Source organism: Hypomesus nipponensis, chromosome 9 (genome assembly GCF_054491055.1).
Source record: "Hypomesus nipponensis isolate SF chromosome 9, ASM5449105v1, whole genome shotgun sequence".
NCBI lineage: Eukaryota > Metazoa > Chordata > Actinopteri > Osmeriformes > Osmeridae > Hypomesus > Hypomesus nipponensis.
In genome coordinates, this window is record NC_140369.1 from 13,052,866 (window position 1) to 13,078,941 (window position 26,076).

Consider the following 26,076-nt stretch of genomic DNA (forward strand, 5'->3'; position numbering starts at 1 on the left):
ATGTGAGAGCCCAGCACTTCCCCCTCCTCACGGCCACCAACACCCCCACCCCATACCGCCTCAGGCTGATTACTGAGTCAGCAGGAGGAAAAGGTGTCTGCTTCTGTAGTATTGCAGAGAGAAAATGAGAGAGAGCTAGGGAGAAATGAGAGCATAGAATTTAGAGGATAGAAAAACAGATACATTTGATTTGAGATACATTTTGGGGGGTATAAGACTAGAGAGTGAAAATGAGATAGAAATGAGAGATTGGAGAATAGAAGAGATAAATTGAGATTGTAAGAAAGTAAATAGAGAAAGGAAAGGGGAGGATCCTCTGTCACCTCTAAATCTTCTCAATTATCAATGAGAATACCTTTACAAGTCCACTGTACTGGACACTGGACACACAATGTGCATTTATTTATCTCTCTTGGATGTAACATGATCACAGTTGCTTTTTGACATTCAGAATATTAAATCCAATATGATTTATATGTCACAAAACGTTATTTTTACTGGATATTGATTGAGACTAGGGACAGGGGCAGAAAATCTGTCTTCTTGGAGCTGTGAGTTTGGCCTGTTGGTTTCTCAGACAGTGGGCACAGACAGAGGAATGTCAGAGATGTGCACCATTGTGTGAGCAGAAGCACAGGAATGCATGCCGCCACGCTGCAGTGTCACCAATGAACACAGCCAGGGGCGTCAGTGCAGGGCAGAGAGGGAAGTGTGAGGGGCAAAATGGGGCCCCTGACTCAAACTTTAAAACATTTTAGTATCACCATCTTCAAAATCATCGACATCACACTTCAGTTTGGACCCCATACTTAAAACAAATGGTTTTATGTATTTGCTGCTGTGCTACTTAGATGTTTCCTGTCAGTCAAATTTTGTATATTTTAGTAAAAAAATAAATAAAAGAAGAATAAAATGTAGCAACGATGGTCAATTATATTCATATTGGTCCACAGACATCTGACCCCACAGCAGGACTTAACCAGTCAGAGCCAGTTCCCCCCCCTCCCTCCCCCCATGCCATTGTTATTGTGCAATGGTTGAGACTGATGTGTACGACCTGTCTATATGTGTGGATTCACGTGAACAGCAGAGCAGAGGTTGGAATAGAGAATGGGATAGGGGGGCTTCCTCTTTCACTTCCTATATGAGTGCCCAGTCAAGTGACTCTTTGTGCGAGCGTTGGGTTGTGTGGTGCAGGAAAATGCAGCTCGGGCGGCTGTGGTTTCCTCCCAGAATGTCCAGTTGTATCTAGCTGTTGTCACAGTCTGATTCATGTACACACATGCACACATTTATATTGAGTCAGATTTTCCTAGATTGATGACCCTACATAGAAATTCACCTCTTCTCGGCCAGATTGAGAAATCCTAAGAGTTTCAACTGTAGTCATGTTTCCGCTAGAATAAATTACTAGCTCACATGATAGCTCCATCAGGACATAGCAAAGTGAACCCATGATCCAGATTAATGTATAGCCCCAGTGCTACAATAAACGTAGTCCGCTATCAAATTGGATGCAATAAAATACCTGAAGATGGGTGTTCAGCGTGTTTGTGCACAGGTTTTTGAAGATCAGATAAGAAATCCCTCTGACAGAGCTCCTGTCACATTTCTTTTGAGCACTATTTAAAAGGATGTGACAAAGTCCTTTCACTTAACTGACTGTGGACTTTGATGACTAAGCAAAGGTTACAAACTGCAAATGTGATAACCTCAATATCTTGAGTACAATAGAAGGTGATCACATTTGATTCCAGGTAGGGTGTAAGTATCAACTGGTAAGATTAAGATTCTGAGGTAATTACACAACAAGAAATGTGAAAGAAGTACAGTTGCTTTCCTTACATTTAAATTCCTGTTATTATCAATTTTTCTAGTTTCCTGTACACAGTTTTTTGTTCATTCGTAGAGATGCCACAGCTGTTGGATGAAGCAAGTAAATCCACAGTGCTTAAAAAACAGAGTGTAGCAGCAGTACGCTGGAGGTCAAAGAGTGTGGTCATGTGAGAAAGAGAGATAACAGATAGAGAGCAGAAGAGAAAAATGGATGGGCAGGAGTTCCTTTCCCATCTCTCTCGTTGCCTGCTAGGATTTCCTGTTCTGTTTTATGGGGGTCATGCAGCTGGCAGGCGCCCTCCTCTTTCAGTCTTTAATGATGACAGGCATCCATTAGGGTACTAGAGAAACATGAGCAACAGAGGTTAACTCAGGTTCTTCCCCCTTTCCTTTTCACAGCTCCTGGCTCCAGGGTCTTTGCTTGTTCTCTCTCTGTAGGGCATAGACATGTCTCTCAGTAGTGTTAGCAAAACACTGAGTCTGGGGCCCGTCAGATGCCAACATGTGTGACCTGTAAAGTTGAACATTCAAAAGCAAGTCCAGCACTTGTTGCTGTATTCTGTGTTTTTAATTTCATATCCAGATATCTTGGTGGAGGAGTTCAGCAGTGGCAAGAGGGCTGTTGTTGACTGACAACACTCTTTCCCCATGTCTCAAAGATAACAAACATGTAGCTGATGAGAATGTTACATTCAGAGAGAAGACAGTTTGACTGTGTGCATGTATGACTGTACCACATGAGAAAGTAATTTAAAGTAAAGGAGAGTCTGTGTATGTTTGAATAAATCACAATCCCAGAGTACAGTAAGAGGTCTTGTATGTTGAAATACCTAGTTGAGTGAATTCTTACACAGAGGGCTCGCAAGCCCTCTGTGACATGCTTGCGTGTAAAAAGGGCTATACAAATACATTTGATTTGATTTGAATTCTTACCCTTCTCAACAACGAGCACATTTTATACTATGCTACAAAGGCTATTTCAGAGCAAGCATTTGATTTGATTGAGCAAGTCCAGATCTAGGGTAAACTTCCTTAAACTAATGGTTACACAATTTCAAAGCTCACTGGAAACTTTTTTTTACCATCTATCATTGAGTGAAAAAATGCTGTTAACAACAGTAAATTGGAGATAGAATAGAAGTGCGGCCTGTTCTCCTCATAAAGTTCAGGCAATTACAAAGTAATATGCATTTGCATATATCTTGCTGTGTTTTGCAAGATGTGTTATGTTGTGACCTGGACTAGACTTCAAAATGATCTGGCATATTCTTTTACTGCTAGGGAGGACAATATGGTTTTTGGTCACTAAAAATACTGTACATCTGAACATCTTCAGTGTACATTTTATATATATAAAAAATAATATGTACTGTAACAAGGAAAATTATAAATTATTCCAGTTACTTGATTTATTTCTTCATATTAATGTGTGCATCGTGAAGAAATAGCTTATTATCTTAGTCTACATCTGAGTAAGAGGAATAAACTTTAGTTAGGATAACTAGCTTATGTAGCTTATATGAACTTGTATAACTCATTGTTTTTTATCATCAAGTTACACAACCTAATATTTTACTACAAAACTGATATAGTATTGTGTTCGAAGATGCTCCTATCTCAAGTATCTACTGCCTCAATCAACCCAAATGATCTGATATATGTTTAATTTATCTGTATAATACTATGATACTACACAGTTGCAGTTCATTGATTTGTAGTGAGTAAAGGCTCAACTAGTTATGTTCATCTAGTTTCCACATTTTTTGTAAAACTATAAAACCATAGTTTTAAAGAGAAACTACACGTGCCATAAATGCTGGGAATTGGGTGCGTCCTCTTGAAAACTATGTGTCATTTGTCTTCCCCCATGTTTCTCAGAAGAAACAAGAGGGCTTCAAGGACAGTCATGTACTACTGCTCAGCACTACATTTTCAGCAGTTTCCTACTGACCACTTACAGCTATTGCTCACACACCCACTCTCTAATCCAGTATTCTCACCATTGTTAAAGATAGAAGAACGAAAACAACTAGCAACCAAAGACTCAAATCATCTTGGTTCTGTGGTTTGTCTATAGATGGGATGTTTTAATTGGCACAGCTTCTTAAATGGATCTATTTAAGGGAATGGTGTCCCTTACACTCCAGTACACTCATGTAGTTGTTATCTTCTTTTGTGGTTGAAATGTAGAAAAGCACTTTGTTCTGGAATCGTAACACAAAAAACTAAACAGACTGTTATTTTCCCAGAGAAGCAAAAACACAGGGAGAATACCAAAACATGAATGATTGAACAAGATAATCTTTCATCCCTTTCCTACATCTTTACATTTCAGAGGCCAGTTTTATCATGTGAAATAGTGACACATCTTCACTGCTCATGCTCAACATGTCCCTGTTCAAAGATGAAAGACAATGACTACCTAGTTTGTACGGGAAGGCTAACTATCACATGTGGCTTAGGAATGGCTCTGCATCACTAACAGGCACAACGTGTTGTGCTTAAAGGTTTGATGACCTCTGACATGTAACCCTACAACCTATATGACCTAAACCTAACTGTCAGGTGTTCTTAAAACTCAAGGATGCCATTGTTGTGAGAAAGTACAAGCTGTCTGTCTCCCGTACTTTCACACAAACCGACTGACAAATGTTGAGAGAGAGAGACAGAAAGTATTTGCGAAAGTGATTTGGTGACAGATCAGTAGATCAACAGTAATTATAAAGCTTGACCAAAAAGGTCATATTACAGTTCATTTATCTGCTCTAATCATTTGTTGTTTACCATATTTCTGTTAGTATTTTGCTATGTTGGCAAAAACACCTGAAGTATTTATGTCTGGTCAAAGTCTCCTTTTGTGCGGTTGAGTAAAGGTCAAAAGGTCATGATAACTCTCTGTGACAGGGGTAATGGCATGTTGGGCTATAAATAAACTAGCAGAGGAATGGTTTTGACTCACATGTTTTTCAATAGTGACTAAGTAACAATTCATAAATATAAAAATGTCTGAATATAGCTACTGTGGGCTGAAACTATTTATTATTGTCAAACATTTTGCATTATAGCCTGATTTGTACAGGTTTTAAATTATATTTAACTGTTCAGCTTTCAAATTATTTGTTCTCCTTATTGTACTTACACCATCTGCAAAGACAACAGAGACTTTTGAAGTGGCAGTTAAAGAAATGGGTAAAGGATGGAAATCAGGAACGTTAAGCTTTCCCACAGGACCAGGGTTTGAAATAGGAGCAGCCTCTGAACTTTTTATCTCTCACTGATCTCTTGATAAACCTGTCAAAATCAGCCCGACACTTATTCCTCTGAAGGTAGCTGTGAGGCATGACACCTCACATTTCCCTTTCTTAGGAGATAAATCTCTTTAAATAATCTTAGGGGATAATCCCAATTAAATTGTTTATGCCCAGTGGACACTACCAATGTCATTGATATGTTTGCCGGAAGGTTTAATCATATACAATTTTGAATCGATATCTCCAATTCTTAGATCGGAAAGCAAAAGGTGCAAAGCCTGTAGAATTTAGACAGAGACTAAAGAGTACTTTGGCTTCTAAATTGTCACGTGTGTCCTCCTCACTCTTCATGTTTCCAAACTCCTCATAGTTCTTAGCTATTTTGACACGCACATACATACCTATCTCTGTCCCTATCTAAGTATTGCATATCTAGTGTCAGCAGTGGGCTGTGGCCAGAGCATGAGTAACTGGGTTCTCAGTCTTCAGTTCAACAGATAGGGGCTGTGAAGTCAGCTGGGACTGCCTGCATGGCTGTGTTCCACAGCCTGTGTGCATTTATCTGTGTGAGTTTGTATGTGCTTGTGAAGTGGGTAAGTGTGTGTTTGTGTGTGTGTGTGTGTTTGTTTTCGTTACTACTGGACAGGGGGCACGATGAGCTTTCCCACAGGAATGGAAACAAGTTCCAGTTCCACACGGCAGCTGACAGTATTACTTCTTGATCTACAGGAGCTGATCTGAGCCATCTAGGATTAAACAGTAGAGTGTCGAAAGATTAAAATTAATGTATAGTTATCATTCAAATAATGTGACCACAGCTATAAGCTTATGTCAGTAAGCATACCTCTTTCACAAAGATACACACGTTTTTCTGACAATGAACCGTGAGCATTACTCAGAGATTAAAATAGAGTAGCAATGGCACAAAATAATTATGACACTCATTGCCAAATATCTCAGAACTGTTGTGCTTTACCAGCACTGCATTTCATTCCCATTCTCTCTTGTCTTGAGCTTTAAGTAAGCTGTTTTCTGAACAGACAAATTGTAAACGCTCAAGGATATCTGATGTCACTAAGATGCAGCATGATAACAACAAAACACACAGGTATTGAAATCCTCTCCTGTGTTTAAATCGTCACTGAAGTACATCATTTTATTTAAGAAGATAATAAATTAACTTGATAATCCAATCATTTTAATCAGTCACAACACCTCAGGGGACTACATATACAACACAAGGCCATAGATTTAAGACAGGTCTGCACTAAACCATTTTAAAGACAAATGTTACTGCGAGAACAGTCAATAATTCAATTATCTGATGTCAGTCTCAGTTAATTAAACATTTAATTGACCATCTAAGGACTAATGATATCAATCCCATTACCCATGAATCCGTCTGAAATGGCAAATGCACCACTTGACCCTGCTGTGGATCAACTAGCCTCATAGAAGGGGTCAAAGTTTATTCCCTGCTCAGTGTTCTCTTCCTGACACACTGTTGACTACCCACAAAAAGAGATATAGTACATACAGTGTATTTGCAGTGAAGATCTGCCTTACTATTTCAGTGTAAACCAGAGTTGGCATTAGGACATGATTGTAGTTATTTTCTCTGGCTTGGTTCTTAGGATGATTGTGGTTTGTGAAATAAAAAATGCAAACCTCTTTTAAAGACACGCTCTTTCTCCCACTCCCTTCTTCTTATCTCTAAGAGCCCACCAGCGTTCTAGTGGATATATCTCCAACCTTTGGACTTCTCTACCACTCACCTTAATAGCTCAAGCTGACTGATAATTTAAAAGCCTGCTGAAACAGACAGATAGGTAATGGATTGCATAGCAAATCAATGGATGGATCAATGGAAAACATGCATCAATAAACGGATAGAGAGCTGCTGAAATAGACACCAGAGTAAGTGTCATGTGGAATGCATCCAGCAGGCTTGATACTCGTTACTTTGTCTGAAAGTAAGTCTGGCTTTCCAATTCCTTGAATAATTTAATAATAATCTCTGAGATGACCCCCCCACACACCATGACCCCCCCCCAACCCATGTAGCATGGAGACAGCAGTTGTTTGTTTACTATTTCATCTGTTGTTCTTCTTTGTCTACTGATAGTGATTTAATAGGATTAAGCACCCTGGTCACTGACAGAGGTTTTATAAAATAGAACTGAAACTAGGGACAAGACTGCAGATGCAGAATCTATAGTTGAGGTATCTACTCTAAACTATATAATTAAAGTGTTGTGAAACACATGGAATTCTAGAACAATGAGAAGACATACCGTCCTTACCATTACCGTCCGTTATAATAAAAGCACAGGAAGTATATAAGCAGTCTTTTCTACGAACAAGGACATTATAATAAAATGTCACCAATATATTATGTTCAAGTATGTCATGTTGTACAAAAATGTATATCTTAAAAACATGATATACGTCCACCTGAAGATATTATTTAAAAACAGTCCAAGTTACATCCTTCCATAAATTGCAGAGTACAAACAAATAAGAACAACAACAAAAACAAGTACAAACTGTGTGATACTCCATGTTTTTCTTGGTTTGCAAGTTATACAATTGAGGCCCACCCAGTGTAGGTTGCACTACTCTGACAAACATAGCATGTGGCACGACACTACAGCTGTTTCACGTATGCCTGTACTATAAATCACTGGTTTAAGGGAGGAGGCAGAGGAGCAGCTGGACAGGTCTAAAAATAGCAGCCATGCTGTTGGACAGAGTTTAAGTGCATGAGTATGCAGTTAGCACAGAGAAGCTATCAACAATACCCTCCACCTGCATTAGTCTACAGAGATGTGGCATCAGCATTTTAAGGCCAGAAAGTGTCACATTCATTGAGACAACATTTTGTACATGACACAATAAATAACTCAAACAAACAATGAACAACAGCATAAAACTGACTACATGTTTTAGGATCATTTCATTTTCCCATGACATGAACATTTTTTATCAATGTTTTCTGCCCTAAGGCCAAACCCTCCCTCTTCGAAGCAATGACTACCCATGCCCTCCCTCATGGAAAACAAACTAGGAATGGCAATGCAAACAAGATTAACTATGACGGGGAGGGTAGTACAACAAGTGAGATTCAGCAAACCAAGCAGGTTTTATCAGTCTTTTTACATTATAGCAAGAGAGTGAAATGTCTAAACAAATGTACGTGTGTTGGTGTGTGTATTTTTCAGTTTGTAAAAAGACTTGCTTATGGGAACAACCATAGCTCTCTATCTGGCCAATGAGGATAAAGCAATTACCCAAACTCATCGAAAAAAAAACATGTTTAGAGTAATTAAAGTGTTCACTGTCAAGAGAGCCATTTCAAACGGTGACACTAATGAATACATGCAGGCCAGTTTAAGGATACTAATAATTACAAATACAGAATAATCACTTTCAACTCAAACATTGGAACATATAGATAATGGAATTAAATGAGAATACTGCAAGGCAACTGTCTCTACTTTCTTGCTAACTCAATCATCCTCTAATCGATATAGCTGCAAATATGGGAGTCAATGCAATGGAAGCTAGCACTCAGGCATCAATTGAGTTCCTACATCCACAAGATGATAAACACAAATACAACCATCAATGGCAGTGGATATAGCTGTCTTTCTTCTCCTACTCACTGTTGTCGATGGACATGAATAAGGTGCTGTCACTGCTGACTAAGATATTTAAGCGGCTTTCGCCCTCTGTTTTGGACATTCTTTGTGCTATTATTTGAATTAAGGAATTTCCTGTACAAGTACAGAAAAACTGACACACATGTATTTGTTCTCTTTTCTTGAGACAAGACAAAATAAATATTATTATAAGACAAGGTACCAGCTAGCAGATGTGTTATGGCAAAATATTGCAATGACAGGCACGCATGTACCAGGTTTGTCAAATGAGCAATTGAAAAAAATGATTACATTTGCAAGATTTGGAGGTGGTTGTAGACCAGGCATTCACAAGGTGAAACCCCATTTCCATAATTGTGATCTATGGTAATACACAATGGCAAACACGTAGTTACAAATTAGCTTTTAATTCAATATGTGGTAGAAGACAATGTTACACCTTATTTCTGCTACTATGACAGCCAAAAGGTCTTTACCCAGCATGCACTACAATAGCTTCAGTCAGTGCACAAATGGGATCCTGGGAAATCCTTAAACAGAACATACTGTATAGTTTTAGTATTCAAAAATACAAGCAATCAAATTTGATCTAGACAAATCTGTAAATTGCTTTTGCAAAGCAGTTAATAGTTACCAGCATGCTTTTCAAAGCAATCAGTTAAAACCAAACACAAAACATTGACCAACCATTTTATTTGCTAAGGTTATGGCTCTCTCTGGTGGCAGACAAAGGGTATTGTTGCTACAGAGTCCACGAACTGATCTCTTTATCGATAGAAGCATAAACTAAACATTCGTACTTCAGTCAGGATCACAGACTGTCAAAATATTCCAAATGTGTTTGTTAGTTAAAGAAAGTAACAAAGCAAAGCATTTTACTTTATATTTTTACCTCTGTCACCTGCCATTTTATGCAAAACTATCCTTTGCATTTATTCTTCCTTTTAATTGTTCCTACTATTTCTTCATAAACTAAACTTAAATTCAATATATTGCTGTGATTGGAAGGCAGTGACAAGAAAAGCTATTGCTATGTACTATTGTAGCTGGAACATACTGTTCCTGATGGTTAAATATTACAACTAACTTCTGAGAAGAACATTTGGGAGGACACATAAATGAAACCAAGACATTGGTCTAGTTTGCTTGTTATGGGACCTTTGTCTTTAAGTAAGACTGCAGTCAAGACCTTAGACCCTGCACCTTCAATAACTCCAGTGTTATGGTGGCACAATTCCACTTTCTCACTGCATTCACAAGTTTGAAAAAGGATCCAATTTTTTTTTTTTTGTAAATAATCAAGATAGAAAAAACACATGTTCTTAAGATTATTAAGTTAAGTTTTATTGCCCTGTATCCATACATTTCAATTTAAATTCCTTTACTCTTTGGCATATCGCAATGATGCAGATGCATCATTCTGCAAATATTATGTTCATGACTGTTGTCACAAACCATGGGTTGATATATATGTGGTTACAATATTGCAGAACATCTCAAATAGTCTCATTAAAGAATCTTACCAAAATAACAATTTGTGTGTATTGATAGGTACAGCTGACTGTACTGTACATTGTAAGAAAGAGTTCAGGCAAGAGCAAAATAAGAGTGCCATTGTATAAGACAGAGTTTGTTAAAAATATAAATAATAAAGCTTTTATGGTAATAAAAAACAGTACAAAACCTCCTGGACTGAATCCTTTGAATTTCCTTTAAACTGATCAAACAATATAAAAAATGTTATAGGTCAACTAAAACCCAGAGAACCCCTGAAGAAAAAATAAATGCCAATGAAATACCTCTGTCTGTGTTCACATGAACAAATAACTGTCAGTTCATTTAAGTTGTCAAGTGTTTCCATTTCTAAATCATTTGTTTTGGCAGTCTGTATACAGCAGTGTTTTCTATCTAGTAAGATAAATAAATAGAAGAACAATGTAAAGATATACAAAATAGTTGTACCATTGTACATAACATCAGCTATTGTATCCTGTAAGGTAGCTAACAGTTACACTTACTAATGTGCCTGAATTTAATGTATTCCACTACGTTTATCAAACATCACATTGCATAATATTCATTAAAGTATTTTCGTGACTTAGCGTAAGTGAATTAAATATCACTTCCAGTGTATATAAAGCAAATGAATCAATCTTTCCCTCATATCTTCCACAAACTCAACACTGCAGCCAAGTACTTTTAGTGTAGACATCTGGCCTTTGGCCAAGTCCCCATACCATCCACCAGAAAGCCAGGGTCAAGCCTCTGCCCAAACTCTTTCTGTGCCTTCTGTGCTCTGTGCAGACCCGACCCTAAGGCCATGTTGGTGAGGTCCACCAGTTCACGGCGATGGGACAGCATGGTCACCATGTGCTCCAGCTTGGAGCGAATGGTGGAGTAGTGGTACTGCCTCTCTTTAGTCAGCTTACGGAGGCAGTCCCTCAAATTGTCATCAGGGGGCACTGTACAGTGACGGAGTACAGGAGGATAAACCACCCTATGTGGGGCGGAGAGGTGGTTACAGGAGGCAGAGCTGGTGTCAGAGGTGTCTTTCTGGATGGAGGTGATTCTGTGAGCACCAGTTGTGTTGTCGGGGGAGTGGGGTAAGTCAGTGTGCAGTGGGGAGGGCTCCAGGTCAGTCTGGACTGCAGTGTTCACCTTTACACAACTAGTCTGGGTGAAGGCATGGCATAGGGGTTTGATGGGTAATGCTACCTGATCTATTGCTGTGTTAGGTGGGGTTTCATCAGGAGATAAGCATTGTACAACATTGCCAGTTAGGACTTCCTGCATGTGCTGCTGCTCCATCCAGTTTTCACCAATGGTGGATGAGTTGGATACCGCACTGCTCTTACGTCCACCCTCTTCTGTCTGCTCACTGGGGGGCCCCAGTACTGGGACTGGGGCTCGGCTTGGTGTGCTGGTCTGACAGACAGACTCCATAGGCCTCTGCCTGGCAGGCTGAGGGGACGAGGTTATTTGGGGTCTGATGAGCAAATGATCATAGATGCCACTGTTGCGGGCACTGCGAAGGCCCTGGGTGCTGATGGGCATGGACTGGGCGTAGAGTATGCGAAACTCTTCATCAAAATTCTCTGTGATCTGGCCAGACAACTCAATGAGGTTGCTACTGTTCAGTTTTCCATCTGTCCAGTTGAACCTGCACAGAAGAATACAATTTAACTCACACTAGTACATACACAAATTCGGCAAATAATGACAGATAATGTAATATTACAGATTGCACAAAATATAGGGAATAACATATAATGTTCTGAATTGTTCCTGCATGTACAGTAAAGTTACAGTATGAATATTAATGATTTGGCTATGTCACTTTGATCTCTTATTTGACTGAGGGAAGTGGGTTCTTTACCTGTACGAGCCTGTCGCCACTCTGTTCCCATCAATCAACATGAACCGTTCATGAACTTTACCAGTAATCTTAGCCCCTGATCTCATAAAGTATGTTCCTCCAGTTATGGTTCTCACTCGCATTTGCTTTTAAGACAAGGATGAAATAATACAGTTTACAAAATAGTCACTGGTTGTTATAATGATACAAGCAAAACATGTTGTATAGGTTGATTCTCGTGATATCTTGAAATATATATTATATACAATACATTACACCCATGTCCACTTACTCGAAGCTCCTCCAATTGCACTTTGATGTTGCTGCACATTTGGAGAAACGCGGGAGCACATGACTGGTCCAGTAAGATGTACACAGGGACTCTACGTGTGGTGCATGCTTCCTGTAGATCCTTGAAAATGTCCAGGTCAGTGAGGGAGTCTGTCACTATGGCAATTACCTGTTAAGGTCAACCAAGACACCGTTAACGTTTTTTTTTAAGGTAAAAAAATAGCTAAACAAATATGGTTCTTTACTCCCATGGCATTACTCAAATCCAGCAGTCATGTCTGTTACCATAGCTATCAGCTGGAATGCTTGGTCAGCAAACACATTTCTATGAAAGACAACCAAGCACATTGTGAGGGTACCATGGGAGTTTCTGCAGAAGGTGGCCACACATTTTTTCTGAAGCAGGCAAGGAATTTTTCACTGCTTTGAGGGTTTTTCTAAAGTTCCTTAATAGTTCTCTCTGATGAGTAAAAAACGTAAACTGATCACACCTCACCTGCACTTAAACATGCAAAGCAATGTGCCAATAGTTGCCAGAAGCGTGTTTAGGCACATTCAGATGTAGGCCTAAGCAGTTAGTGCTCCAAGGTATACATTCAAACTTCAGCAACAGAAGTTCAGTTAGAAGATTTCTAATCTCCTATTGGCTGGAATGTTGACTCACCAGGATGTTAGAGAACTAGGACAACAGTTGCCAACCTGTAGTCTACACGATTATTAAGGCTTGGTTGACTCAAATAACTTGTTTGTTACACTTAGGAGGTTTATATTTTTTGCCTGCCACTATTAAGTGCCCACACTAAGTGTCCCATAGGCCTAATTGTCTTCCTTTAGCAGGCCAACAACATGTTCAATGTTAAAATGACCCTTATCACTGTATGTCTGCTATTGATGAACTATTGTAAGGATGATGTAGACAACACATTTTTGTCTTTTGTCATAGCCTACCTCTTTGGCGCTTTTTATCATTCGTCTTGCAGCTTCCTTACAACTGTAAATACATTCGCCATAGCTGGGTTGGAAATGCGCAACAGCGCGAGTGACTCCGCGGAAGGAACCCGAGGTAAAGGCTGGCCAGCCGATTTCTAATAAAGGAGGCTCAATGTCAGAAATCTCGGGGAAATAAGTGACGGAAGAACAGTCCATGGAACTGCGTACCGACTGCTCGAAAATCATCTCATCTCCGTGAATAGACATACACCGTGGGTCGACCGCCGTGCGACCAATGCCGCGTATCTCGTCATCCGACAAAAAATTGGGAATACTCTCTTTTATGAGAAATTCCTTAAAGTTGTCAACCCCTCCTGAAACGAGCTCTTCCAATGCGAGTCGGTGTCTTTCGTTATAAAATTCTTGAAGATTATGATCATTTCCTTGTTTAGAGGGCCACCTTGCAGGTGAATCGTCCAAACACTGCGATAGCGCCATAATGTTGCAATTATAGCATATGCTTCAAAAACAGCCCAGTCTACAGGTAGCAACCAACAGTCGTAAAGCAAGTTTGTATTTAGCGTCCGATTCAGCCCTACCCTTCGGATATCTGTAGGCTATTGGCTACAATTGTCACAGAAATGCATGCTCATATCTGGATATGCTTTGAGACTGCCACTCTGTAAACGCTCTACACTCATTGGCCAGACATTTGAATTTGGAGGCAAACAACCGCTTTCAGGCTTCCACTCCCACCTTTTCCGAGTCTACGTGTGTAGCCCATGCCACCAATTGGCAATTTCTTAGATTTTACATAGGCCTACTACCCATTCCAGATACACTGAAACAGGCTACATTAGGCTATATGAGATCAAAAGATATACTATAAGCCGCATTATGAAGTAGGCATATGTTACAATTAGTTCCACACAGGCTTAGCTGCTGGTTGTCTTTCCAATAATTAAGGAAAACGAAAGAAAAAAAACCTCAGCCTTAGAAGAGGTAACACAAAATGAAAGGATGGACCATTACTGAAAGAATAATGGAAATGATTCAACTTTCAGTCAAATTCAGTTTGGGAATTGAGTTAGGTGGACATTATAGTCCAGGCAATGTAGCCCAAATTATTTAATGGACATAGTTTCTATATCAATATATAAGACTGTAGACCTATATCGTATATCTTCATAGACGCTACCCGGATAGGCCTGAGAACTAACAGAACAAAAAATGTAGGAACACATGGGGGCTAATAACCTACTGTAGGCAGGGCTAAATGTGTCAAATGCTTTATTTCCTGCTATTAAGATTGTTTATAAATATTCAAATTGTGTGCACATTGGGTAATCGGTCATGTAGCATAAGGTAGTTAACCCGGTTGTCTATTTGTTTTTTGATATAGTTTCGGCTGCACTGTTGATTAGGTCTGTATAGCCCTGCCATGCCCGACATTTTCCCCAAAGCAAACTGCATCCACTGCACGACCCCCGCCTCTCCAAAAATTAGATGAAAGGGTTTTTGGAATTTTGGGTGACGCTTTGAATCACGTGTTCATAGGAAATACACCGTATCATTTTTGGCTGCCTCGTCCTGCGCTGTCGACCATAGTTGCTTTCTGTCCATGCACTAAGCAAGGAGAGGTAATGCAGCCTACCTAGTTGTGGTCACTGCCGAGTTCACGCCAGTTCACCGGGTTCACTTGAGGAGAGGTCCCACCCTCTTCTTTTTACAAAGCGCTACGAACGGAGCTATTAAAATAATATTTTCTATATTAATGTCGGATTTCATTTTCCCCTGACCAACATTCAAGGTAAGGCCACATAGGCTATTCTTTTAGGCAATCGAACAACGCGTGTGGGTGACATGACTCAAAGTTGTTTACTAAAATTGTAACTCGCTATTGAATTTTTATGTTGTGTTGTAGTAGCCAGTTTATATGAAGTCGCCAATGTATAAAATGGCGACAGTAGGTGGGGGGTGCGAGTTTGGATTTTGGGGAATATTCAAATGCTACCATGGCTACAGTATGAGCTGTGTTTTTAATAACAAGTAAACCGATGCTGTGTTTGCCAACAGGCTTCTGAAGTGAACGGGTTAACTTGTCAGTTCGTTACAGTGTCAATGAAGACTAACGTTCGTCTTTACCCCCATAGTTCGTGAACGGGCTACAATGTGACGTTTAAAAAAAATAATTGTATTGGTCGGATTTCTTCTCGTGTCAATGGTTACACTCTTTAGTTGAGGTGTTTTAATAAAAGAACATCCGGATATTAGAAATGAGTTATTTACCGGACAATATGACGTGGGTCCAGATTTTTACATCCGAAAATGTCTTCCCTCTGTTTGAATTGTTTAGTGTAATACCTCCTTCCACACACGCACAGTCACTGAATGTATTAAGGGTAGTAGGCTATAATGGAACTAAATTGCTTTCATTTTCTACCTGATCTTAATGATAGGGAATATCTTGACCCTACATTAGCTATTTAGTTGTTAAGTTATTTGTGAATTAGGCGGAAATGCTCGTAAATGCTTCATCTGAAGTGATAACTTATTTATACAAATTGCACACGTTATTGTTGCGGTCCAGTTAGTTGCTTTGGCATTGATGCATTATTCTAGTGGAATGCTGACTATCATGTGCCAGCCTGTGACACAGACATTCAGGAGGAGTCCCCGTAGGCTGGTGACTAAAGCTGCCTCAGCCACTATCGCCCTTAGTGCCTTGCAACCAATAAATTAAACAACCTAGACCGCAACATCTTAGCATTTGATGAGGGTCTCACACTGGCATTGACCTGACAGGGACATGCTCACTTTTCACTAAATATATTTAGTGAAAAGTGAACAATATTGTCATATATAGTATTTCCTAATACCTGGTCATTTATCCATACGTCAATCTGAAAGATGCCTATAACCGATATCATCAACATAGAGCTCACATATTGCTCTCTTATCAGTACTGCTTTAGTCTCTCTTTACTAGCAAATGCAAAGGTACACCACCTCTCATCACCTGGCTCCACAGTGTGCTCAGTTAAGCTGGGTCCAATGAGTGTGACGTGTGGATTGTCTCACTGTACACTGGGGAAATGGCAGTTCCCTGTGTGGATCCCTGGGAACGTTCCTCCATCTCTCTTCTTTGAACTGGTCTAATGAGGATGCCAGACATATTGCCTTTCATTCTGACTCCCTGCAATTAGGAATGGCTCACAGTTTTGGTTATGGCCATAACAGAGAGTGTTTGTATACACAGACACTCTGTAATGGGCTGACAGTCCCTACCCTCCACCAAAAAATGCTTGCATGGTTCTCCTTAGTAAGAGGCATATTCCATTAGGAGGATTATATGTTCTGATTTTTATCATCACCAGTTAAATCATTTTTTCATGTTTTCAGTTTACTAGGTTTTATATTAATCATCAGAATTCATCGGAGGAGGGTCATATGGTCATGATTTGCAGTTTTAGCTGACATCCAGTGTACATTCCGAAGTTTAGAGGGGAAAATCAGCTTACTAATACCAACCAGATCTATTTCCTACCAGGTCTGTGCAAACAAGCATATCTTGGGGGGGAAAAAAGAATACGTCCTCATCCTTACAAAAAAATCAATGCAGTTCTTGAACAGCTTTCCCCAAGTATAGGTATGCATACCATCTATACCGTTCACATTTTCCCATGCTTTTCATCCTTTCTCATAGTTCGTATCGTATTATCAAGACCCAAAGCTATCCAAAGCTTTGCTGACATAGACTGTTTACATAGTTCCAACTGCAATAAACTTCTGTCGCTGTGAGAAGAAAAGCTGGGGGCTTGTGACGACACTGCCCCTGCTTTTCTCTGTCCCATGCAAGAAAGGTTTGGTCAGCAGTAGCTGGTGTTTGCCAGACTCTGGCAGTAACATGGGACTGTGATGTCAGCCATTTTAGGTGGGACAGTATAATGTACGGTGCACCGCCATTTTTCTTCCCTTTTCTTTTTAAGTTGTCAAATCAATGCCTGTTGTCTTGGCTACAGAAATGAAAGAGTTATTCGTCAACAAGGACATGAGACTAAGGATTTTTCCACACACTGTTTGTCTTTCATTCAGTTCAGCCATAGGGACGAGATTTGTGTTTGAAAATTCTTTAGGCATTTTATTAGAAACCCGAAGAAGTAGAGCTGACATTCAGGAAGTCAAGAGAAGAAACATTCCTTCCCTCAGTCCTTAGGCCTGATGGGACATTCATATGTAAAGTGAAGTATGTGTCCTAATTTCTCTGTAGAGTTTTACAAACCCTTAATGAGAAGAGTGTACCATGAGGCAGGTACAGAATGTTGTTAATCTTTAATAGAACAAAACTCAAATTCTGACAACAGTTAAAACCCAAGCCTGACAAGGCTAAAGATGTAGAACTAACTTTTACCTGCACTGCCAGGATGTGTAATTTAACTGTCTTTTTTTGTATAAGTGTGTGCATCTGTCTGGGCGGAGAGTGTAGTGTAGTGTAGGCAAGTGACTCCTCTGTGTGGTGTGTGTGGTGGGCAAGGGGAAGAGCAGAGTTGCCATGGCAATGTTAACACATGAGTGGCACTGCCGACTGGTCTCCCAGCGGACCAGGCTGCAGTCACGGAGGTAAGGGGGGCGAGGAGGAGACGGCCTGCCAACACCTGCGTCTCAGCAGACATTCACAAACACGTACACTGTATCCAAGGCATATTTGATGGGCTTGCAAAAGGACAGACAAGATGCAGTCGACATATCTGCTGTATTCGCACTGTGCTACTGACTCTGATTAGTGATGACTCCAAAACATTTCACAGTGAGCGATGATTCAGTACCCCTAACCGATGATTACAGTTGACAAGACACAGAGCCATGCCACCAACCCAAGTCCATGCTGCCAAGCATAGATGCGAAAATCACAATAGTTACAGAAGACACTCAGACATGAATGGAACAATGGCAAGTCAACGGTCAGTCGTGTTAATGAAGCTCCCGGCACTGGATCACATTCCTCTTAAAAATAGGGCAGCATTGTTCCAAATCTATTTCCTGTTCTAGGCAGTAATTGCTGTCTGTCTCTGACTTATATTTTGGGTGTCTAGCTGATCCACTCACATGACATTAATCTATTTAATGGACATTCAGCAGAAGATGCTGAATGCTTCTAAATAGGTTTTATAATTCATATGTGTCATGAGTTGTCCTGTCTAGCCCCACCATTTTGAGTACTGGTTAATATTTCCGTAAATGTTTTATGTGAAATCCATGGAAACGGTTTAAAGTTCCTTGCAAGACACAGATAACTCTGAAGTACTGAAAATGTTTGTGATGTCTGAGTTTCAACCAACTCATTGCAGTCTGTCATCATCAATCATACACTAACCTTACCCTGACTGTCTCCCTTGTGTTTTCCCATCTCTTCATACATCCTTTCTTCTCCTTCATTTTTCATGTGACAAGCACCATTACAAATACCTGTCTTTGTTTTTAAATGTCAGTTTTTGGTGACACTGTCTGTATCTGACCCCATCTACAGCACAGCAAATGAAATGACATTTTACTTCACATTTACATTTTAAACAATGAAGAATTAAGGACTTGGATGCTTCTAAAGTCACATGTGAAGTTAAGCACACAAGGAAATACTTTCATACGTACAAGGCAAAGCTTTTGATGAGCGTGGGTGTTTACAGAGTCTGAGAGCTGTCACTTTACCTCAGTTCAGATTCTAGTCCCTAGGTCTTGTGAGATGAAAAGAGCTTCCTCTCAGCCCAATAGTCGGTGCCAGTATCAGGACATACGACACACTGGGGACAATGCTAGTCTGAGTAGTTTACCTCTGTGCTGAAACACGAAGCCCCTCTTTTTCAGAGAGCTCCATTCAATGGCTTGCTGTCTGGGAAGCCCTTGTCTAGTGTCTGATCACTCCTCTCTCCTGCCAGATAAAGCACCCAATTCTTTAGATAGGTGACCTGGATTTTATGAAATATTTTCTAACATTCTGGCCGGTCTATATATTTGTCGTGCAGGAAGTTTGTTTTGTCTGGAGGGGAGATGTCTGTGCAATGTCTGCTGTCACTACAGTCTTTTCTCAGGTGCTTCTGTCCGTTTGCTGTAGTAACACAGTTACATTGTCAGCCTGGACCCATGAGAACATTGTGTAATTTAAAGTTGACCAGTGGAGGAGGGATTTCATAGCTATCATGTTATTTTGTATAGAAAGAAGGAAACTATAAGTGGGACAATATTTTGAGACTAGAACATTTAGGTTTTAATATGACATTGTCTTAGTATACAATTACATTCTAACAACTACATTGCATCCCATCCTATTCTAAACCCTCTGTCAAGTTTTCATGCAACAGTTAACAGTTTTTTGCATTGCGTAAGAATTCACTTGGTCCAAGAAACAAACTGGTTGTTCCCACTCAGGGTTAAGCAAGTGTGCCGTCAGAGAGTATCATGACCTCTCCAGCGGCTAAACATACAGCACATGCCCACGTCTGGATGCAGTGAAGCGGGATTACTGCATAAGATGCTGATGACCTAGTTTTTTTGTTTTGTTTTTAGATGGAAGGCAGCCGTCATTAGAAGTAAAATAAAAAAGAGGCAGTTACAAAAACAACGTCACGGCCTGTCTGGGATCAGCATGTTCTGTGGGCAGTCATTTGGGGGTTTTAATTCTGGAACAGGTTCATCTTTTATTTACCAGCCAGACGGTCATGGTGAACACAAACGTGAAGGCTTTTTGATTCACTGAAGACTCAGTAGAATGTTGATTTGAATGTGACACTATTCTGTAATTGAGAGAATTACTCTGTATGGAAACGTCATGTTGTCAAGCGATTGGTGGCATTCCATGTAGGAAGAGGAAGCGATAAAGATCAAGGGAACCATGTGCAAAATGAGCATGTTTGTGCGTCAGGATCATTGAAAGGGCGGACCGTTGAGAGAAGAGCTCTGTTTTCGCTTTCATATCTTTTCTTCTGAATCTTTGTAGCATAGGGTAGAGTGCCCAGAGAAAGAAACATTATGAGATATTTAGCTACAAACTGTACAATGCGAGTAAGCGGAAAACATTGACCATGGTTGACCTATGTCCTGAAATGACTTCAAACTGGCTCATAACAGTTACATTTTTGTGTTATTGGGGAATAAAGCCAGGGAGAGTGTAGGAGACCGAGATAAATGATCTTTTATACCTAGTGTACAGTTAAATCATGTAAGTACAAATCACCAGAAATCTACCAAAATGTTATAAAATGTCATTTCAAATGTGACTTGATGACATTCATTGGCAGAATAGTGTTTCCTTCATTTGAGGCTTATGTTTAGAATACTTGATGAGAAGGATTGGGAAGTTGAAGTAGCAATTTGGAAATATGGGTAAATAAGAGGCCCATGTCTGTTGAAATGACATGTGATTCAGCATGCATGTTTATGCAATTAACTTTTCTTTCATCTCTCTCTCTCACAGGTGCCCAGTGGACTGCTCATACACATCCGTGAGCAAGTGAGATGAGTGCCAAGAAAAAAGGGCAACATGAAGCAACACTGTAATATAGCGGCTCGTCCATGACACTTAACCTAGATCAGGAGCTTTCCACTCACCACCAGCCCCCTGTTATCATACTGGACAACCAATCAGTCAATACATCTTATCATAATATCATAATGGCTAGCAAGAGGAAATCAACTGTACCTTGCATGATCCCCTCCAAAACCAAACATGTGCGGGAAGAGATTGTCCTGGGTTGTCTACCCGAGCTCCTACCCACGATCCCAGAAGACAGCATCCTCAGTATCAGTGGAGAAGCGGCAGGCCATTTCTGTCATGACTCCTCAAGACCTAAAGGTGGAGACCGATGGTATAAAGGGGGAGTATACAGTTGCCAACCCTGCTGCTTTGAGTCCAGAGATCTTAATTCCTTTTTGGACCATCTGCATATCTGCCATGCAGACTTCAGGGCTCAGCCCAGCTTCTACTGCCTGAACTGTGGAGTGTCAGTGGCTCGATTTGAGGCCCTAGCTCTGCACAATGCAAAAGCCCACCCTGGGCTGACAAGGGGATCTGTTCATGGTTCCCTTCATGTCAAAAAGAGGGACCAGATAACCACAGTGGAGCAAAGCTTGTTCATAGACAACGGGGATGTCCTTTGTGAATCTGGGATCTCCCTTACCAAAACACCTATAGCAAGGATGATGAAGGCCAAGGGGGAGCACAAGAAGATAGTGGTCTCCCACACTGTGGAAGTGCGAAGGATAGACACTGGGAAGGAGATGGACCCTAAAATGTTGACAAATGTGCCTGAACTCCAGAATGGGGCTCTCAGGGTTACCGATTCCCCTGCTGTACCGAGAACCTCTTTCACTCATGTAATAACAACAGCGCCCAGTCAACCTTTTCACAAACACACTCCCTCTCTCTATTCTTTGCCCTCTTCTGATTCCAGCAAGAACCTTCCAAAAGTGATGATCCCGCTTAGCAGCATCCCCACCTATGATGCTGCCATGGACACCAGCAGCTTTCTCAAGACCTCCTTTGGCAAGTTCCCATACCCATCCAAAGCCGAGCTCTGCTACTTGACTGTGGTCTCTGATTTTCCTGAAGAACAGATTAAACTATGGTTCACAGCTCAAAGACTGAAGCAAGGCATCAGCTGGTCCCCCGAAGAGATAGAGGAGGCCAAAAGGAAGATGTTCAACACTGTGTTCCAGACAGAAGAACCACAAAAGCATCCCTCTAAACAAAGACATGCCAATCACATAGTGAGCCATCACACTATCACTGCCCAACCTGCCCCAGTGGGACCCAACTACCAGACGGCCAATCTGCTCCATGGTAGTGTGCTAGGCAGGCAGACCAAGGTCATAGCCAGTCAGGCTGGCATGGCAGGCGGCCAACAGGTCACCAGGGTATCGTACACCACTCCCGCCACGCCGCCAACATGTCCAATAGTGGTCAGAACATCACACGTACTGACCAAGAATATTGTACCAATACTGGAGACAGACAAGAGTGTCGGCCTGGGGTTAGACATTGCTGGAAGCAGCAGTTGTGTCGTGAGCACCAGCAACCGTAGTAACAGTAGCAGCAGTAGTTGCAGTAGTAGCAGTAGCATTAGTAGTTACTTCTCCAGTAGTAGTAACGGTGGAGAACATGGCACAAGGACATCTATGAACAACAGCGGCTTAAGCAACAGCATAGTCGGCTGCTCAACTGTTGTTAGTAATACTAATAATTGCGGATCTGACAATGAAAGGAGACAAAACAGTAACGTTGACAGTATACCATCTATCTTAGAAGGTTTTAGTAGCAACAAAAGTAAAGTGGTCATCAACACCAGCAAATCTAACATCAAATGTCACAGTAATACTAGTGCCAGTAACCTGGATACGTTTCCATTAACACAGGCTGATGATGACAAAACCAACAACTGTATCCATCACAAGACCAACAATGGCAGTGTTAGCAGTGACTATTCCAGCACTAGCAATAATGGTAGCGTCCCTAACCTGAATCATGCCAGCAATGCTCAACATGACAACACCAGCACCACCGTCATTACTAAAAACAGCAGCAGCATATCTATAATAGAGGAGAGCAAGTGTATTCAGGAGTTTCCCATAAAGGGTATGTCAATTTTACAGCAGCTTATCAAAAAGGAAGACGAAGTTGAGATGGACAAGACTAGAACAGGGCTTAAAGTTGACCCGATCAAGATAAACCGGAGAAGGCTGAAGGTTAATGAGTTTGATACCACACCTGGCCTGGAGACCACAACCCCAGAGCTCAAACCTGACTGTCCTGAGACCGCCATGTCCCCCCAGCCATCCTTCTCTGCCGCATGGGGAAAGAAGAGCCCACAGCAGGTGCACCTTCTCAGACAGACGTTCTCCAGCACCCGCTGGCCCAGCAGCCAGCAGTATGAAGAGCTGAGCGTCCTGACAGGCCTGCCCAAGTCAGAGGTGGTGCGCTGGTTCAGTGATAGCCGCTACATCCACAAGAATGGTCAGCTGCAGTGGCTAGAGAGCTACCAGCGTCCACCAGCAGGCTTAAAAGAGGCCAACAGCTTCACTGACCTGGACCTTGATGCACTAAAAGACCCCCAGCCAGCTCATAAGAAACTGGCCGAAGAAGATGTGAGCAAGCAGCTTGACAAAGAGCCTGTTCAGCGAAGCACAGTGCAGAGGGGTGTCTGGCGAGACACATACACTCCACTGCTGAGTCTCGTGGACTCTGAAGAGACTGGGGACAGAGGGAGCGCTGGACAGACAGTAGAGTCAGGAGCTTTGCAGGATCACTGGGTGGAGAGCGAGGATAAGCACCAGCAGCCCGTCACTGGGCAGGCCTTTGTGGAGGCGACCGACAGCAGTCAAGACAGGTAAGTCACTTTATACTTGGAACTTTACATTTGCTGTCTTGTGGCAGTCTCTGAAAAACTCTTTACAATTGGGGACTTTCCCAGATCATCCTAAATTGCTTTGTGTTTTATAGCTATTAAAGATGTTTTATATAGAGTGTATTATAAAGAAAATTAAGAAATAAAGTAAGATCATTGTTAGTTGTTCTTATGTGATTTATAGAGAAAAGTGAAGCAAGAGAGGGTGTGGTTACTCAAACTAAGTAGCTTCTTTGAAACAATCAAAGGTCTGTGTTTTAAGAACCTATTTTTAGATGAGTCGGAGTGTGGGCCGTTAAATTATACATTGAGCAAGCACGCTAATATATGTGAATAAATCATGACAATTGTCTGGGGTGAAATGGTTTTTAAACTGGCTAGTTTTTGATTTCCTCAATGTGAATTCAAACAGTATGTACATTAACTCAAAACAATAATGAGCAGGCATTTCACATGCATGCGTGTGTGTCTGTTCCCACCCCCCACCCCCCACCCCAAGGGATCGCCTGAGGACAGAGCTGTTGGAAGTGTGACAGAATGATCCAATCATATAGCAGGAACAGGACGTTTTCGGCTAGCCAGCTTTGTGGCCAAGGTCTGTGTGTTCATTATGACAGCAGATGTGATTGTAGCTGAACCGTTGGACCGTCGTCTGTAACTGTGAATACCCCCATCTCACCCCCACCTCTTCCATCAACCATTACTTTTGACATCCTGAAATGAAAGAACTTCTCAACTTTGAGTCCTGTGATGTTAAAGCCTTTCTTCATGCTTCTTTGTGGTTGTGTGGGGTGGGTGCACAATGAGGTCAGTAAGATGGATCGGAAATAGAAAGAGGATGCACACAGACTGGATAACTGACTTGAATTGAGGGATTATGTAGAGGGAAGATACTGTTAGGGAGAGGGAGATATATATACATATATGATGGAAAATGCACTATTACGGTTTGTTTATTGACCCGACAGAAAGAAGTGTCATATAGAGTTGTTATTGTTGGCTTTGTGAGACTCTTTTAGCAACCAGTACTTCAGCACTGCCTTGAATTTTACTATTTCCTTCATTTGGTTTTTCAATTCCATTTACTCCTCTATAGTCACTGTAAGTCCAGATGCAATCAATACAAGTTTTTATTCTGCTCTGTATAAATGTTAGTGATCACTTAACAGTTCAGCTACTCACAAGAGACAATACATACAATGCACTAATGAAGACAGCAATGCTAAAATCACACTGCCCCAGAGTAAAGCTATTGACAGTTCTGTCAAGATCAATACTCTACACTGCCCTGGCTTCATCTGAAAGCTCAACAGAGAGAGCCTGTCACGCTACCGTTGCCTTACTCTGCTTTGTCCATGTGTTGATATGACGGTCCGCCCTTCACGTTGCTTTTTTAAGATGATTTGCTGTTGAGAGCAACAATGTTTCCAGTGTATTGATGGTTATTGCTGGTCTATATCTGTGAATTTGCTGCTTCTGTACACTTGGAAAAGTTCAACACTTTGCTGTAATGAAATGAAATTTCATTACTGGAAAATGTTGTTAAAATCTAAATGTTAATTTGATTTAAAGCCCTGGACACTGACAGTGCTAGCTAGAGAGCCAAATGTGGAGACGTGTTTCACTCCACTGAATTTTCATGTGTTCATATAAACGTACAAACGTAGTCACTACATGAATCCTACAAAGCTGCATCTTTGTGAAGCTGCTAAATAGCTAAGAACGGTGCTATACCATCCAAAGTGAAATTGGAGGTGACCTCCTACCAGCAGTGTATGCACTTGTCGAATGTTACCAATTTATTTTGGTTTGAGACAATAAAATAAAAAGGAATCTGGACTTACTGTGTTATGATCACGTTAACTTTTATGAAATAGTTTGATCATAAAGCACTGTTGTATCATCCTTTCTACACTTCTGAATCTTTACAGAATAAACAAAATATTCACTGATCAAGAATGTCTGTTGGTTTTATTGTCACGAAAACATAGACTTCAGCATAATTAGTGCATACATAGACAAAAGCAAAATGTATGGAATCATTATTTAATAATTTTATAAATAAATTAGGTAAGAAACATTGTCATCTGCTGGTAGAGAACTATGTTTGCACTGACAGTACCAGTCAAAAGTTTGGACACATGTTCAAGGGAAAATGCAAATCCAAAGTTTTGAGTGGTACTGTATGTACTAAAAAACAAAACATCCTTTGGCTATATACTTGTAATATGAGCATACAGATTGTAATACAACATTCAATGTGACAAATAAGTGACTGTTCATTTCTATGACAAATCTCAGATGTGTGCAATATTTACTGCCTACAAAACGGCAGGCTAGAGAACAGTTTCAGATGCT

General features: G+C 40.7%; 2 protein-coding genes across 3 annotated transcripts; one reads left to right on the top strand and one right to left on the bottom strand.

The window, feature by feature from the left end:
* Positions 1-10,068: 10,068 nt before the first annotated feature.
* sack1d (scaffolding CK1 anchoring protein D) lies at positions 10,069-14,015 on the bottom strand. Its single transcript, XM_084704070.1, has 4 exons — positions 13,344-14,015; positions 12,397-12,564; positions 12,126-12,250; positions 10,069-11,909 (listed from the first exon to the last, which is right to left on the bottom strand). The coding sequence occupies exons 1-4, from the start codon at positions 13,821-13,823 to the stop codon at positions 10,949-10,951; spliced, it is 1,734 nt and encodes a 577-aa protein (XP_084560196.1). The 5' UTR covers positions 13,824-14,015; the 3' UTR covers positions 10,069-10,948.
* A 915-nt stretch (positions 14,016-14,930) lies between these two features.
* zhx3a (zinc fingers and homeoboxes 3a) lies at positions 14,931-25,677 on the top strand. Of its 2 annotated transcripts, none has more exons than XM_084706198.1 (3): positions 14,931-15,135; positions 20,793-23,700; positions 24,218-25,677. In XM_084706198.1, the coding sequence occupies exons 2-3, from the start codon at positions 20,891-20,893 to the stop codon at positions 24,249-24,251; spliced, it is 2,844 nt and encodes a 947-aa protein (XP_084562324.1). In that variant the 5' UTR covers positions 14,931-15,135; positions 20,793-20,890; the 3' UTR covers positions 24,252-25,677. The 2 variants fall into 2 exon arrangements, with proteins under 2 accessions (XP_084562324.1, XP_084562325.1); XM_084706199.1 differs by lacking the exon at positions 14,931-15,135 and adding an exon at positions 20,434-20,537.
* Positions 25,678-26,076: the final 399 nt, after the last annotated feature.

Bases quoted from the DNA above. Each gene is read 5' to 3' on its own strand.
- sack1d (XM_084704070.1), bottom strand. From the start codon at position 13,823: ATGGCGCTATCGCAGTGTTTGGACGATTCACCTGCAAGGTGGCCCTCT. The intron at 12,251-12,396 runs GTAAGTGGACAT...TTGTCTTAAAAG, and splicing joins TGCAATTGGAGGAGCTTCGA to CAAATGCGAGTGAGAACCAT. The intron at 11,910-12,125 runs GTAAAGAACCCA...TCTTCTGTGCAG, and splicing joins GTGGCGACAGGCTCGTACAG to GTTCAACTGGACAGATGGAA.
- zhx3a (XM_084706198.1), top strand. From the start codon at position 20,891: ATGACACTTAACCTAGATCAGGAGCTTTCCACTCACCACCAGCCCCCT. The intron at 23,701-24,217 runs GTAAGTCACTTT...CCCCACCCCAAG, and splicing joins ACCGACAGCAGTCAAGACAG to GGATCGCCTGAGGACAGAGC.